Genomic DNA, 17,117 nt, shown 5'->3' with positions numbered 1-17,117 from the left:
ATTTTTCTTTGAATATCGAAATAACACCTCTTATTGGAAAACCCTATATTTTGACATCCTTAATATTAGAATCGGCTTAACACTGTAGGTCCCTCCATTTGTGGAACAAAATTCAGATGCTCACCACAAAAAAGAGAAGAAACTCTGCCAAACACCTAACAGAAGCGTACGCGCCAATTATTAATTTTTATTTTTCAACATTGGACCTGGATCATCGATGCCAATTTAGCGCATGGCTTGTTTTTAGCTGTTAGAAACATATTTGTCAACACCACATAAGTTAATTTTTAAATCAATTATTTCGGCTTTGTAATCCGCCTTACGAGATATTTCTCAAAGTCTATGAAATTTCTTTTCACAAGACTCTTTTACTTTTCAGGCACCAACTCATCAACAGCGGCGTCCAGCCTTTACAGCCCCGAGCTCTTCGGTCTCATGGGCCTCTCAGCATATGTGCCCTCCAAGCCCGTGGAGATTATAGATGGCAATTCAAAAGTAAATCGAGTTAAAATCAAATAAAAATTCGTAAAAAGCCCAAATGATGTCGCCATACTCATCTCTTACGTATTTTCTCTTCCTCTTCAAACCGAACACACACAACAATCACATTTCACTTGATCACACTGACATCATTCATCAACATCAAACACATCTGCACACAAACAATTCACATATGAACAAATAGGTCTTCAATATCATAACGTCGGCGCCCACAAATCGACCCAGTGGAACGACTTCTAGCCCCATGGAGTTCGTGAAGAAAGGAAGGCGACTGAGATCAACAATGTCCCCATCGCCAAGATAAATGTGCACGTCTGTGTGTGTAGTGGTCAAAGTCGCTGCTGCGCTGTGGAAGATATCCGTCTGAAATTTACCCCCTGCAGAGAATCAAGGAACGAACGCGTGGAGTAGCATAACTTTTGTAATATAATTTTTCAGCCGATTTTTGTGTATACGCGTATGTCAATTCGAGGCGCCTGTAGCGTTTAGAAATTATTTATAGATTTAGGTTATGCTGTAAATTGTTGCAAGTAACTGTAGTAAAATGTCGTGAAAATGTTTGTAGGAGCAATTTATTTTGATGTGTTGATTTTAGTTTTAAGATTAAAAATAATATAAAAGTTAAAAAAATTTGAAGCAAAATATTTTTTTTTAAATTTATCCAACATGAATGAATTTGACCAAAGTGTAAAGAAATATGCGAGACAAACGTATGAGTACATGTGTATGTATGTGTATAATACGTTTTTTGAAAAAAATATAATAGTTTTTCATGCAATCTTTTCCTTTTTATAAACATTTTTTGATCAACCATCATTTAAAAAAATCATTTTTTTTTGTCATCTTCAAAGCAACTTTATAAATTTGTAATAAATATCATGGCGTTTAAATGAATTTCCTCTCTATTAGCTTTAAACGTACTTAATTTTAAGCGTAAGCTTATCTAGTTGATAATGTAACAATAAATACTAGAATTATTATAATAAACTAATTCAAAATTAATGTTTTTCATTATATTCATTTAATTAATAATTTAGTATCTGCAGTGTGCTCAATGGCCGACTCTTTGCCCTAAAAGGTCTTCTGTGCCCTACTACATATTTTAGAAGAGTTAATGCTAGACCTACTGACTGCCATACCATTAAATGCATTACATCAGGTTCTATTTAAACCAGATATTCTCTGCCTCAATCCGGGAATTGGTTGAAAGCCAAATTCTTTGAGTAAATTTTCCGTCTTGCAGACAAATTTCAGAATATCTACAACAGCAACATTCTTGTATTCATTCGGATCCATTTGATCTCGATGAAAGATATGTTCTGTGGTTTCATCATTCTCCAGACTAAGTCTGCTCTCTGCCTCATTCCCAATGTGAATTTTTGAGAGATGGTACTTAAAATACCTGTCAGAAAAACTACAAGTTTTCTGATGTCTACTTTACGCATTTTATGCAAATCCAACGGAGAGTCTCTCTTGCAACAAATGCTATTTTGGACTAAGTAGGCAATTGAGTAGTAAAGTCTTCTCTCGACGAACAAAACTAATGTTCTATAAGGATCTAATCATGCGCTTCCTAACGTATGGCGCAGAAGCTTAAATGGTGACAATATCCGATGAGAGTTTCATAGAAAGATTCTGCGGAAGATTTTTGGACTTTTGCACGTTGGTCTCGGCGAGTATCTTAGATGATGGAACAATGAGCTGAATGAGCTTTACGACGACGGCATAGACATATCACAGCGAATAAAGATCCAGAGGCTACCTTGGCTAAATCATGTCGTCCGAATGGATACAAACGCTCCGGCTCTGAAAATATTCGATGCGGTACCAGCTGGTGGTAGCAGAGGAAGAGGAAGGTATCCTATGCGTTGGAAAGATTAGGTGGAGAAGGGCTTAGCTTCACTGGGTGTGTCCACTTGGCGTTGGTTAGTACGAGAAAGAAACGACTAGCGCTTTGTTAAACTCGGCCAAAATCGCTTAAGGGGTCCCGTTGGTCTAATGCTCGAAAATTTAGGGTATTTTCAGGAATTTTTTTTACAATAAAAAAATTAAAAACGATATTTAAATTTTTTAGGCTTTTTATTTAACTTTTACATACAAAAATGAAAACAAAAACAATTTTTTTTAATTTTAATATTAATATAATTTAAAAAATTGTGCTGAAGTTGACCCTCCCGAAAAATTGGACCTGGACGGCATTGCCCATTTTGGCTCTTCTATTTATCTGAAACTCAACAACCAAAAAAATTATTAATCAGCATGGCTGCAGCTAAATCCCGGAATAGAAAAAAAATTGAACAAAATGGCGCAGTTTTGAATTTGACACTCTAATTTTTCTTTTTGAAACAACACCAGGCCGAAAACAGTCGTTTCGAGATAAATGAGTTTACAGTTTGAGGTACAGGAGCGCGTGGACCGCTCTCTACCTAGTTAAAGGGCTGTAGAAGCTATACATTCACAGTATATGGTCAAGATACTATTCTTTCGAGATATCAAAAAATCGATTTTTTGAAATTTCTAGACCAGCGGATCCCCTTAAACGGTTATCGCGCCAATCAGAAAGAAGAAGAAGATAAAAGGTTTTATAAGCCTATGGCTTGACAGAGTTTTTATGTGACTTCTCAATGGGTAATTTTCTGAGTATTCTCCCAACTCCTTCCCTCGCATTTAGTAACTGCCCACTTGATACCGTTATATGGTTCTGGACCGTGAAAATCTGCTGCCGACTCGGCTCTAGCGAGTTTATCAGTAATTTTTTTAACTTTTATTTCAGAATGACCCGGAACCCAGAAAAGTAGACTTTTATTTATCGCACCAAGTTGGTTAAGGTTGGTAAGTTGGTATTCGTGCACTATTTTCGATTCCACAGAAATGTGAATCTGGAACTTTTAATGTAGCTTGACTGTCCGAGTATATAGCTATGTATGCACCCTTGTTGACCCTCATATGGTTTATTCTCGCACGGCTTGAAATAGCTTGAATTTCAGTCTGAAAGACGTGAGGCCATTTGCCCGATGGTTCGGAGATTTTCGTGTTCGGACCATAGATCCCCGCACCGATTCCAGTATTTCTTTTCGAGCCATTTGCGAACAATTCGAGACTTCTGGAGTCGCCCCAAGTTGCCCCTGTTCCCACTCATCGCAGTATGATACTATGATTTCAAACCTACGGTTAAATAAAGCACGTACCTTTATGAAGTTATTTTTCAAAGCCAGAAAATATTTTAATTTACAAATGGAAGGGATGTGAATATGCAAAGCCGGCTTTCTGGAGTGCTTTGTCTATTAAAAATTTAGAAGGGCCAAGGCTGATTAAATTTTTTTGAAAGTAAATCGCTTGCCAAACGTTCCGCGAACTCGATTGTCCAGTATTTTATCTAAACTCTCGGCTTATCTATTACACATAAATTACATATCCTTTTGTTCTTAATCATTTTTATATCACTGTCCATAAGTTCCTAAAGCGCTTTTTATAACTCTAGTAAGACCGATGTTTACCACTTTTTATTTAATTAAGATCAATACTGGAATATGGAGCGATCGTGCGGAAACCTCATTACGAAATTTACACTCGAATGTACAAGTAGAGAAGCTGGAAACCCTTCAAAAATAATTTTTAATTTTTGCCGCAAGAGATCTTTAAGGGGCGAGCCTGGTTTATAAGGTGAAAAAAATCAATTTTTTTTTTTTCGTTTTAAGCGACTCCTAATATATTTCAGAATATTCACACAATGTTACAGAGCCAAATTCTCAATATTTCCGTAGAGACAAAGCCAAAGGTAGGCGAGCGTTAGGTAGTTACGCTGTGACCGGACAGCTATAGTACAAACTTTATCTTCTTTTCTCGACTTTTCATTTTTATGATTTCTTTGAATTGGGGTACATGAATGAAAAAAAACTAATGAACCTTTTGACATGAATCATAGCTTGTTCCCTTCAGTATTAAACTCTCTTCTATTTGAACTAACAAAATAGATAAAAAAAATTTTCAAGATTTTTATGAATTTTTTTTTATAGAAAGGCATCTTTTTCTTTAAAACCTCCAAAAAGTTGAAATTTTGGAATTTCTCTCAGTTTTCTAAGTTCATCTAGAATAAAAAATCATGATAATTAGAAATCCATTTGAATTTTTTGCTTTAGATAATAATTACGAGCTGTATCTTGTACGCCAGTTGGAAACTCCAGCGTTGCCGCTTATTTTAACCACTACAAAAATTGTTTATACTTTTTAATTGTTCATTAAAAGATAGAAAAAACTTTGCAGTGCTAAATAAATTTTTTCCTTAAAAAAAAATCTCAAAGAGATGCAATTTTTAGACCTCATAAACCAGGCTCCCCCCTTAATATATTAGGACTCACTATACAATCTTTCCTTATATCATTGTCATTCAAAGCTCATCAATGTTCCCACTCTTGCTAGTTGGGAATGCAATTTATGATTAAGCTGTTCACAGGGTCGATTTTTAGCGCATTTCTTCTGGCAGTAGTTAACCTGAAAATTGCATCTCAAGTACCAAGGCAATTTGAGCCTCTTTTTTACAACCGTGTAAAACAAATTACCCACTTAATGAACCATTTTGTTCCTTATTCCAAACTATGAATTCTCATTCTAGCACCTTTGATATGTACGACTACTCTCAGCTTATTTCGACCTGCATCTATAAAAAGTTTTCACAACAGATAGCAACTAAATTAAGGAAGATATGAAAATTATTTAAACGCTTCAAGTTTATTAATATATTGTTTACAATTACCATTTATTCAATTCTTTTTTTTTTCAATATTGTTTGTTTTTTTAATAAACATCATCAAGAATATATCATCAAGAAAGCGAAAATAAATAATTTTGGATGGTATTTTCTAGCTTTCTACTCAACCGATGATTTTTTTCGGTAGCTAAACATTTTTGGATTTCATCGTTCAACAAACTCCCGCATTTCTTAGCCCACCACCAAAACAAAAATGATTCGCTCGACTGCGACATGTGTCCGTTGTGCTTCATTGTTGGACTGCTTATTTTTTGTAATTCCTATTTTGTCGCCAGCTTCCAGTAGGTAGCCGCTATTTTTTTATTTTATAAAAAACGCTTACCCGTGACCACTTTGCACAATTATATCAGGCGCTCGAAAATGGACAGAAAGTATCACCAGAAAAATAATTTGTTTGGATGAGGCAGTTCCCCAAAGTGAACTTTTTATAATGTCGACTTATTCTTTGTGACCAAATTTACCAAGTGCACAGGAAACGATATCGAAGAATTTTTTGTTTCAAAATCCCGTGCACAGCAGCGCAGAAATGGGAAGGAAAATTTGGTACTAATAGATTTATAGTTTCGCATGCAGTTCGTCATCCGGTAACCCAGGAAAAAGGGTTCCCATATGCCTGCAAATACCACCAGTCGTTCAGAAATGAGCAAAGGCATCATAGGAAACACGCGCATACCTGAGCGAAAGTAATATAATAAAATATTTTTTTAACAGCATTTTTAGACAAATACTAAGTTTCAGGAAACATTTTTTATGGTTTTACAAGCAGCATAGAACCAGCATCTAGCAAGCACATCAGCCATTCTACTTAATTCGCACAACCATATCAGGCGCCCAAAGTTGAGCAGCGCGCGTTAGCGGAGATATATTTTTTAAATTGGTCATCGTGCGCCTAAATACAGGCAACAATCCCATGGCTGACATATTTAATGAAATAATCAGTTGCGCGGAAAAAAACTAATTCATCTCTGTGGCTACTTTGAACAACGATACCCGGGTCTTCGATTTGGACAGCGAGGGTCAGAATATTTATTGTTCAATACTTCATGTCCTGTTCCTAAGCTTATACAGCATTCACACAGTTGAAAATAGTTTTCAGGTGGTCGGGTGAAATCTTAGGAATCAATATTTTCCCATACTTCGCAAAAGATGTGAGCACATACAGTAGCTCAACAAAGAACTCGGACACCCCAGTGACATGGTTTCAAATAAAAAAATATATATTAAAATCCAAATCGAATGCGTTTATGTGTCACATTTATTTTCGTTCTTCAAGCGTATTTTTCAAAACTACAAAAAACGCAAATAAACTTCCACGCATTCATATAAAAAATAGAAACATAAAAACTTAACAAAATACATGACAAAAAGAATTCGGACATTTATATAAAGTAGAGTTAGGCAAATAATATTTTAGAAAAAAAAAAAACAATTTAATTAATTTTAAGTCGGCAACCGTTTATTTTTTCTCACAGCTTTCAGTCTTCTTGTTAAAGGATCTATTTTCCCCACTTTTCTTTAATAGCATTTTTTAGGTCTTTCTTGTTTCTAATAACAAGCTTTTTCAGTTTGTTTTCCAAATGAGCCCATAGATGTTCAATTACATTGATGTCTGGAGATTGTGGAAGTTTTTCAAGTACTTTAGGCAGTTGTACATATGCCATAGACGCACATCAAGTGCTTTATGCTTGGGATCGTTGTCTTGATAGTACTGAAAATTGCCCTTAATTCCCAACTTTTCAGCACTTTGGACCAAATTTTCGTTTATATTGTTAGTGGTCCATATTGCCGTTAATGAAGCATAAATTTCGAGTAACAACAACGGACATTCAACCCCATACCATTACCGACTCATCCCCATGTTTAACTGCCGGACGTAATTTTTTTCCAGTGACTCTGCATTACGCCTTCTACGCACAAATGCTTGTCCATCTGACCCAAACATGTTTAACTTGCTTTCATCTGCAAATAGAAGGTGCTTCCAGAACACGAAATCCTTGTCGCCATGACGTTTTGCGAAGTTTATTCTCTTGTGTCGGTTAATCTGGTTGATGAAAAATTGTTTTTGTGCAACTCTTCCATTATAATTATTTTTTCGCAACACTATACCTACGTATACTTTCGGGGTTGCATTTAATAAAGAGATTTCCAATAAGAGGTGTTATTTTGATATTCAAAGAAAAATGCTATTTTTTAATATAAATGATCGGATGTTTATTTCATTATAAAGAGGAAGGTATGTCGTTAATAGTGGAAAATAACATCAGGCAAATGACCACCACGACCACGCATACGGGACAATATCCTTTTCATGAAATTTTCCATAACCGAATTGCAAAGTGACTGCCCTATGCCCTCGATAGCCTCACGAATTCCATCCTTGAGGTCTTGAATCGACCCTGGGCTGTTGGCGTATACCTTCTCTTTCACGTGGCCCCAATGAAAAAGTCACTAGGTGTTAAATCACAAGATCTCGGTGGCCAATTGGGATCACCTCTTCGGGAGATAACACGGTCCGGAAACTTTTCCCGTAAAAGATCAATGGTTTCGTTGTTTGTGTGACACGTAGCGTCGTCTTGTTGAAAATAAACGTTGTTCAGATTAATAGCACCCAATTCCGGCCATAAAAAATCGTCAATCAGCTCTATTGTTTAACACCTAACACCTGTTATTGGAAAATCCTTTATTAAGGTGTTAGGCAACTTCTGTTGCGAGCTTAAGGTAGTAGTCTGTAACTTATTTTGAAAATTTCGAATTTCGGTTTTTTACATATTTTGAAAGTGCGATATATTGGTAATATACTGTACAAATTTTAGACCGAAATTTAAGCCGCTAAAAGTTTAAACGCGTTTTTTTCAAAACAACGTTTTTCCGGATGGCCGTCGTGAAAACAAATTGTCTATCTAACGGATTGAGCTAAAATTTAGATATGTTTTTCTACACATCAATAGTTCTGGCGGGTAGTAGATTTGATTTATTTCGTCCCTAACTTTCCATTTTTTAGTCCGATTTCCGCTTTAAAAAAAGGCAATTTTCCTACGAAGTCCACCATTTTGTTATTTTTTGTCAGTTGATCTTACTACCCGCCAGAACGACAAGCACACTGATTAACAAGCAATTAGTTTTTTCTATTTCAGATGACCACAAGTGACGAAATCACGCGGGCCAGCCACTGTACCTCTTTTTTTTGCCGCTTGCTGCAGTGTACAAAAATAGTATCAAAACATTAAAAAAAAAAAAATTTTTTTGTACACCTTCTGATACCTTTAATAACATATCAGAAAAACAAACCGAATTTTATTTTCCCTTCCAAAAAATGCCCCAAACATGGCCTCAAAAAACGTGTAAGTTGTCAGACTACTACCTTAACCCGGGAAGTCCCATAACTTTTTTTGTTTTGGATTTTTGTGAAATGTTGTATACTTATGTATTTCGATCTCCTGAGCACGAAAATGAAGTCCATTTTCATTTTCCTCGCTTCGATTTTCCGGAAAATGCGGAAAACTAGCGTTACCATATGGTAATCGTGGGACCTTATGGTAATCGTGGAACTGGAATGACAGCGATTTCAATTCATCAGGAAAATCGTCGATCATGCTGACTAAAGGAGCGGCGCATTTTCCAAACTTTGCTTCGTACTCCAAATTCGATCGAGGATTCTTTCCTGGGTAAATTTCAAAATTCACCAAATAACCAGATAAAGTACATAGGGACCAGACTTTATATCCAAATCGTAATGGTGTGCCCTTTATAAATTACTTGCATCCATGTTTACCAAAATAGGATATCATACTTTCGTCGAAAGAAAGATTTTGTTCCGGATGGAAATTTTCTATCATTTTTGCTTTCAAATGATCCGTAAGAGGACGCAGTTTCCACATTTTGTCAGGATTTGGACCGTCTTTTGAACAAGCCTTGGAATTTTCTTCGAAGGGGAGATTTTGCAAAATCTCTTGAAAACGATTCCGACGCATGGTGTTACTGACAAGATTGTTCCGAATGTCTTCATCCTGACTCCACAAATGTTTGTAATTGGAGTGATAATTGTAGCCAGTGACGATCAATATGCCTATGAATGCTCTAAGTTCGCTGACTGTTATATTTGGGTTCGGTCTATTCTGTTCCACCGAATATAACGCACTTTGTTCGCAAATATATTCCAATAATGTGCCATCAAAAAATTTTTCAAACTGTTCGTGTGGCAGTGAATGGCGACAATCTTCGTAATTTGCTCTTGGAAAAATTGGAATTAGAGATGACGATTTCTTCTTGACCCATTCAAATATAGTTTCCTTGTTTCCTGATGGCAATGCAACGTTTGAAGGTTTCGGTTCAATTTTACGTAAGCGCTTCCTCATTGAAGATTCTGAACGATTAGCCGTTGCTTCTTCATCCTCCTTCTCATTATAAGTGTCTTCAACCTCAATAACAGGCAAATCTCCTGGATTTGGTGCTGAAAAATTTAGAGCTTATAAGATTAAAATGATGGTATGCGTATATAGTCTCTAAACATGCCTCCCATATTCTCCTCTTCATCGAAACCTTGCATACGTCGCCCAATAGCCATAACAACTTCGCAGCCACCTCTTAGCTGAGCCGGGCAAACATTATCTGGAATGCCCGCACAATCATCTTCAGCGTCATCTTCGCCAGATTCGTTGCCATCCACAGGAGGCTCGATATAAAGAGTGGTTGGAATATCACACAGTTGATTTTGATCTTCTGCTTCATCGAGTTCTTGAATGAAATCAAGCATTTCTTGCAACGATAAACCGCTGTAATTCACAAAATATCAATAAATACGATCAAATGATCAAAAATCTCAAAAAAAAACTACACCAAACGTAACTAAAACCCTGTACCCTAGACGTCCCACGGTTACCATATGGTAACGCCTTGAGTAAAATACAAAAAAGTTACACAAAAAATCAAATTTCAAACAAAACTAAACTTGCATTTACTAGTTCATTTCATTAGCTACCAACTGATGCAATTTTTTTGGAAATATATCAAAAAAGCAAAAAGTTATTCATACACTTACCGACGTGCCATGTTAAAAAACCACAATAATTCACTTTTTTTTTCACCTGAGTTTGACGTCTTATAGCTTTGCTAGCTGCACTAAAAATAACAAAAAAACTTATGTTTTTCCGTGAGCTGTATTTATTCTGCGTGAAATACAGTTATTCTTTTTTGTTTTTGTTATTTAGTTCAGACATAATACGTAAAATTGCAACGGCCTGTTTGCATTACCATATGGTAATCGTGGGAAGATTCGGGTTAAGATCGTTCACATTTGAATTTTTCTCAATTTGTTGCCCTATCCACCGTTCATCTGCATCCGAAAACAGTTCTGGATGTCCCGATTTCTTCCTATTTCCCACGGGTTTTGTTTCTTTGAAACGTTTTATCACATCGTACACAGTCTAACGGGATCTATCCACTATTTCTGCGGCTTAACGAATTATATTTATTTTAAATTATTACGTTTGGCTCTTTCTTTTCACTGTTCTACCGAGAGCAAATTAATTGTGGCACTCCCCATTTTAAAGTGTCAAACAATCGCAATAATGCCAGAAGTCCGACTTCTATTTTGACATCAATTTTGCGAATGCTGCATGATAAATTTTTTATAACAAAGAGGTGATGGATTTGTAAATTATTATTACTATTATTAAAATCCTATTTGACTACCGAAGAGAAAAATAAAACTATTTAACTTGCATTTCTTACAAAAATTTTGAATTTGAAGCTGCGTGCTATGTATGTCTGAGTTCTTTATTGAGCCATTGTACATATAGATATTTACATATATAATATTCCACATCCTGCTCTGAAGTATGAAAGCTGCTCTGGTAGAATGACCCACCAATTCAACCAATTTGGGCCAGTAATCGTAAATATATTACTATATAGATATGTATTAATTGGTAATTAAATTTACATACAAAAAGACGTATGTTTTATTTTTTATTACTTTAGTCAATGCTTTTGTTTTTCCAAATATATTAAAAAACGGTTAACTTTATTACGAAAATATTTTTTATTTCATATTTTTTTCTCGTCACATTAACAAATATTTATAGAAAGTTAAAATAGTTTCTCTTAAATATATAAACATATTTCTAAAAATAATTCGCGTTCTTACAACTTACAATGTATGCTAAAGTGCATAATTTTTATGTACAGTGAGTGTCACTAGAAGTCGCACATCCATTTCTTCCAATGTTTTCCAGGTTTACTTTTTTATTAATTTATTATAAAAATTGGTTAAAAACAATACTTACAAAGAATCCAAGGAATTTCTTAAAAATTCAATGTGTGGCGCTTTCTGTAAATATTCTCGATCAAATTCTTGATTGACTTGTGTTTCTGTCGAAAAATTATTCAAAATGATCGAAAATCGTGCAAACCCACACATTTTTTGTGGGAAATATATTTGAACTCTTATTGACACATTTTTTTAGATTTATTGTGAGTTTGCTGAAAATTTTATGACGTCAATTTAGACTTTTTTTGTTAAAAAATGAACTGAATTACTATTCTAGATTAAAGAAAAAGGTGAGTTTTTGAAAACATTACAAAAAACTAGCTACACGATTTTCAATGACACTCACTGTGTATGTTTTTATAATATTTTTGTTCTTTAAGGTTACCAGAAAAATTATAAGTTGCATGTAGAAACTGGAACATAAAAAATGTACTTTTCTGTAGAAGGAACTTTTCAATTGTTGGTGTGCTTGGTGTTAATGTATCATGGATACGAGAGGCGGTTGGCACTATTATGGCCTAAAGTATTCAGCGATTACTCTTCACCTCTTTACTGATAATTGCGTGGAACGGCAAAATAAATTTCTTATGAAAAAGGAAAGGCGCCGAAAAAATTCTTCGAAGATAAATCAAGAAGCGATGCCTTAAAAGTTATTGACAGAAAGTGACCATCCATACGGATGTGGCTTTCAGTGACTTCAAAAAAAATGTTTTTTGAATGGGGAACTTCCGAAAAACAGTGAGTTGAAAGCGGTCACACAAAACCATTTTCAAGAGAGATCGAAAGAATATTTTTTCAGTGGCATAAAGGCATTGTATCCACGATGTGAAAAGTGTATTTCATTTGAGATGTAAGTACTTTTGTGTACTTTTCATTCATTAATTACTTTTTCACCCAATAGAACTTAACAGGCACCCCTTGTATATGCGCTTTCCCACATTAACATATAGCAGGCGTACAACTGACTGCATTATTTTAAGATGAAAAGCATACATATGTATATAAGCACATATAACGAAAATGGTTCAAGGAATTTTAAATTAACTATACGCCAATTCTTGACTATGAGTCTTTGGCAAAATTCAAAATTCCAAAAATTTTGTTAAGCTCAAACGAATATTTGATAATGTATATGTCTTCTAATTAGACATCTAAACAATATTTCATATACTTACATTCAAGGTATAATCACACAAATCACGTAAATATGTACACACATACGTATGTACATATATTAAAGTTAAACTTTTGGAATCACCAAATTACGAGGAAACCTACCTATGTTTTTTGAAATGTCTGTTATTTCCTTAAAGAATATGTATGTATGTATCTATATTTAGGTATACATATATGTAAATCTAAATGTTATCGATATCAACACACATCGCCAAGACAAGCCACACGTCCGGTTTGTGTCTTTGGTGCACTAGCGCCATCTGATGGCACCTAAGTAAATGTTAGGCTCCGCAAATAGCGAACAGTCACGTAGAGCAAGATCGCTGACGATCGCGACGGCGACGGCGATAACGGCGCACTAGCGCCTCTAACGTCCACGAAATGGCAGCAATAAACGTCATCATGTTGAGAAAATGCACGGTGATCGAATAGTCGAAGCGATCGCGTATGAGACCTGAAGAGAAGTGAATTTGCATGGGACACAAATGAGAAAGGTTTAAATTAATAGGAATAGTTAATATATTGATATAAAGAAAATAAATTATTTATGAATCATTGAAATATGCATGAACTTGGAAGTTTTTATATAACTCACCTACTAAGGGTCCGCAAGCAAAGCTGAATAATCCGGAAATGAGTAATTGCAAACCAGAGGCGGCGGGTAAGCGTTTCAGTGGCACACAACCGGGTATTATAAGTGGCCAAAAAATAGTGCGCACACCTTTGCACATGCCGATCCAGACAAAGGTACAAAGTATAACTGTGTAGGAGCGTGTACAGGCTACAACTGTTCGACCGAGAGCGATCCCAACAACGCCTGGAAATTATGAGAAAAAATATATTTTATGAAAAATTACACCAGGCTACATGAATTTTCATAGTTCGATCTGAAAGTCACACTATAAATATTTTTGATAGGTAATATTTATTTTAACTATATTTTTTTTAGATTTTAAATGTTCCATTAAAAATCGAAAAAATATTGTTTCGATAATTTTCTTTAATTGCCTCCTTAAAAATCGAAAAACACTAAACAAATATAGAGAAAATATGTTACCATCTACCAATTTATTGAACTACCAAAAAAATATACAGGGTGAACGATATGAAGTGTTACCAGCTCATGACATCAACGTCAAAATTGTTCTAATGACAGTTCAATATATTTTTTATAAGACATCAAAAGCATTTGCGTATGCGATAGTTCTTTGTTTTATTTTGTATCCTGTGTATTGAAAGGTTCAAAAAGCGGTGTGTAACTTTTTTTGCTGCACCTTTGAATTATTAATAGAAAAGAGTTCATTCAGAAGGTGTGACCAACATCAAACCGTTGACCAGCTCTCACCGATTTTAAAGAAATCAGCTGATGTGTTGACGTGACCGGGGATGTGACAGCGGTTTATTTACGGCAAAGCTAAGATCGCATTGCTCAAATAAATCAATGCAACATATTACTTCGTTGCCGTCTAAACAACAACTTTGCAGATAATTTTAATAGAAGCTTTTTCATGGTAGAAGGGTATTACTGTAGAGAGGTAACCGACTTCTATCATTTAGTGTTACATGCCCACGGTGAGCTTCAAACCAGGTATCTACCAAACGGTGATCATGGTCAAATATATTCGGCTGAGATAGGCGGATTTAGCTTGATTGGGTATAAGCTTTCGTCGACGCAAAGAATGGACCAGGTTCATTTAGTGTTTTAGTAATAAATACCAAAAAACGAAATTTTTTTAATTGAGTTCATGATTCAATTATTAAAGGTTTGCTCACGAGTGACATTCGATTTTTGATTTTTTAAGAAGTTGAATAAAGTGGAAAATATTAAATTCTTTTTGGTAAAAATGGTACAATAGCAAAAAAGTATTTTCTTACTTAAATGGAAAGAAACTGTAAACGGTTTAAAAAATAAATTTTAATTAATATTTGAAAGTAAAGAATGGTACAAATAGAAGTTATTAGCGGAAATTGCCAGGTCTAATATTCAAACAAGAAATTATTTCACTTAGTCCAAGATTTTATTTTGTGAATTACTTTTTAAATTTAAAACCGATCGCGAAGTTGCGAAAACTTGAAACTTTTTTTTTTTAAATAAATAAATAATTGGCACGTACAATTCTGTTAGGTTTTGGTCGAGATCCTCCTATTTGTAGCGCGGGTCTTGTTGTTATTCCATGAATGGATTGACCTACAGTTTTATGTGGAGCTTTTTCATGCTGATACTATGCTTTGGCAAGCCTCCTCTGGACACTTCATCCAACCATGGGAAGGTGGGCTCATTGGAAAGAAGTTCCGTCAATCCCAACTTTTTTATAATGAGGTCTGAAATGTTATCGATCTCGTCGGGGCTATCCAATTTTTCCCCCTGCCGCAACTCTTTGGGAAAACTAGGTGTTTGCAAAACATGAATTCCGTCTAAATCACCACATTACACATAAAATAATCAAGAAGTAAAGCTTTGTACATTCTCCACTCATCGATCTCTGATTGCCTCAATTACTCTATTATGTCCTGACTTAAGCGGTATTTCATTGTCATACTACCATAGTCCTGAACATACCGATGAAAACTCTTTAGCGTGCTGTAATTCGTAAGCAGACCATATTGAAAATGAAATGTTTTTTCTACAAATTTTACTTTTCCTCCACTTTTAGTCAAAATTTCTAGAGCTAGCAACCCAGTGGCTTGCTTAGGAAGACGATTTGTCAAGAGGAAATGAGAAAGCTGCCTTTTATCATTGAATCATGAATTGAGTTTTAAAAAAGTTTTCAAAAAATGAGAAATTTCAAATCATTGGAGGAAAACAGGTATATGAAGACTAAGGTTGTATTTATAGTTTATGTTTGAGTAAATTCAAATTTAAAGTGCGCCCATGAAAGCCAAAAGGAAGCTGTGAGTTAAATGGCCACCGGGAATATCTCGGAAAATTTGTGGTGTTAACGAACGCATATTTATGATAATTTGTAATAATTATAAATAATTGTAGAACGAATGGAACTATTATTGTAAATGCCTTCCGACGATAACTAATTCATTTCAAACGATTCGCTAAAGAAAAATTACCAAAAGCAGAAGCGGTCATTATACGTTTATTTTTCACATGGACGTCAACACGGGTAAGTGTTACAGCACCTTTCATATTCACCAGACATTTGATGGAGTAAGCTGTTTTTGGAGAACCCTTGTCTTCTCATGAAAGAAAATTTGTGTTTCACATTACCTTCAAATAACGAAGGCAGCTATCGCCTTGTATGGATGTAAAGGCGCTATTGTCAAAAGATGAGGTCTTTCGCTTAGGGTTGTATTTTGTCTCTATAATACCATTATAAAGCCAATTTCGTTACATGGAGTCATAGTCTGGTGCAACTCACTATAGGAGATGACATCGGTGAAAAAGTTTTAGAGAGTTCAAAGGACTGCGCTCATCGAAATCAGTGCGGTGCTTCGAACTACTCTTACTCCAGCATTTAACGCAATGTTAAATGTGGTACCAGTAGACATCGGCAACATTGCTGCTGCACGTACCGCAATCAGACTAAGAGGTTCGGGCTATAGACTCGATACTTATGGAAATTCATGTATCCTAAGAAATTTTGGGTTCATCCCCTTTTCGACGAATCAATGTCCACCCTCGCTTAGTCCAAGCGGAACATTCTCCACTCACATTCTATCAAGGGAGGAGTGGACGGGGGGCTACACTTGGAGATAGCGACTGGTGCACCTGTGCACGGATAGATCGAAGTTGGAAGAAAAGGTTGGCGGAGGAGTATTCGGCGAGGAGCTCCCTGTCAGACACAGGTTACCGCACCATTGCAGTGTGCTACAAGCAGAGGTAGACGTAATTGAAGAAGCAGCTGACTGGCTACTCACATGCGTATTAAAGAAGGTACTGCCAAGAAAGTAAATAATTATTCCGATAGCCAAGCGGCAATCAGGGCCCTCGGGTCAATGATGGTGCATTCGAATTCTTTGACATAAGACTCATCTGGGTTCCTGGTCACAGCTGCATTGCGGGAGACTGTAAGGCAGATGAGCTGGTCAGACAAGGGGGCATGTGAGGTGACTTTCCAGCGAACAGGGATCCCCTTGATTACCTGCGATGTGCTCCTGGAAAGATAGGTGAACTCAGCGAGTGCTTGGGAAGTACACAAATTTGTACGGTCGCGAAATCCTCATGACCACTTGTGGATCGGAGGCGTTCGAGCGATCTTCTGAGGTTGAAAAAATTTCAGCTCTCGAACTTCGTGGACACTATCCTTCACAGGACACTACCCGCGAGGCATGCAAGCTGTGAGACTGTATGGCTGTATGGAGGATGAGGTGGAATCAACTCAGCACCTTCTCCTTAGCTGCCGTGCTCTCGCTGATATCTTGATATTAAAATTCTGCTGAACTTCATCGGCA

General features: G+C 35.8%; 3 protein-coding genes across 7 annotated transcripts in view; 1 reads left to right on the top strand and 2 right to left on the bottom strand.

The window, feature by feature from the left end:
- LOC128858387 (uncharacterized) overlaps positions 1-1,437 on the top strand; it is a 96,066-nt gene extending 94,629 nt beyond the window's left edge. For both annotated transcript variants that reach the window (XM_054094622.1, XM_054094623.1), the window contains exons 3-4: positions 380-495; positions 686-1,437. In XM_054094622.1, the coding sequence (XP_053950597.1) occupies positions 380-495; positions 686-805 (236 nt within the window). In that variant the 3' untranslated portion in view covers positions 806-1,437. The remainder of the gene's footprint in view (positions 1-379; positions 496-685) is intronic.
- A 7,584-nt stretch (positions 1,438-9,021) lies between these two features.
- On the bottom strand, positions 9,022-10,022 carry LOC128857588 (piggyBac transposable element-derived protein 3-like). The gene is made up of 2 exons (XM_054093340.1): positions 9,782-10,022; positions 9,022-9,719 (listed from the first exon to the last, which is right to left on the bottom strand). Exons 1-2 carry the CDS (start codon positions 10,020-10,022, stop codon positions 9,022-9,024), a joined length of 939 nt encoding a protein of 312 aa, XP_053949315.1.
- Positions 10,023-11,290: 1,268 nt separating this feature from the next.
- LOC128858386 (uncharacterized) overlaps positions 11,291-17,117 on the bottom strand; it is a 46,717-nt gene continuing 40,890 nt past the window's right edge. For all 4 annotated transcript variants that reach the window (XM_054094619.1, XM_054094620.1, XM_054094618.1 and 1 more), the window contains exons 6-7: positions 13,309-13,530; positions 11,291-13,167 (exon numbers count right to left, since the gene is read on the bottom strand). In XM_054094619.1, coding sequence (XP_053950594.1) covers positions 13,019-13,167; positions 13,309-13,530 — 371 coding nt within the window. In that variant the 3' untranslated portion in view covers positions 11,291-13,018. The remainder of the gene's footprint in view (positions 13,168-13,308; positions 13,531-17,117) is intronic.

This window comes from Anastrepha ludens, chromosome 3, assembly GCF_028408465.1.
Source record: "Anastrepha ludens isolate Willacy chromosome 3, idAnaLude1.1, whole genome shotgun sequence".
NCBI classification, from domain to species: Eukaryota; Metazoa; Arthropoda; class Insecta; order Diptera; family Tephritidae; genus Anastrepha; species Anastrepha ludens.
This window is presented reverse-complemented; position numbering and strand designations above follow the sequence as displayed.

Excerpts from the sequence above, each read along its gene's own strand:
- LOC128857588 (XM_054093340.1), bottom strand. The coding sequence starts at position 10,022 with ATGCTTGATTTCATTCAAGAACTCGATGAAGCAGAAGATCAAAATCAA. Across the intron at positions 9,720-9,781 it reads TGAAGAGGAGAATATGGGAG|CACCAAATCCAGGAGATTTG; the intron begins GCATGTTTAGAG and ends TAAATTTTTCAG.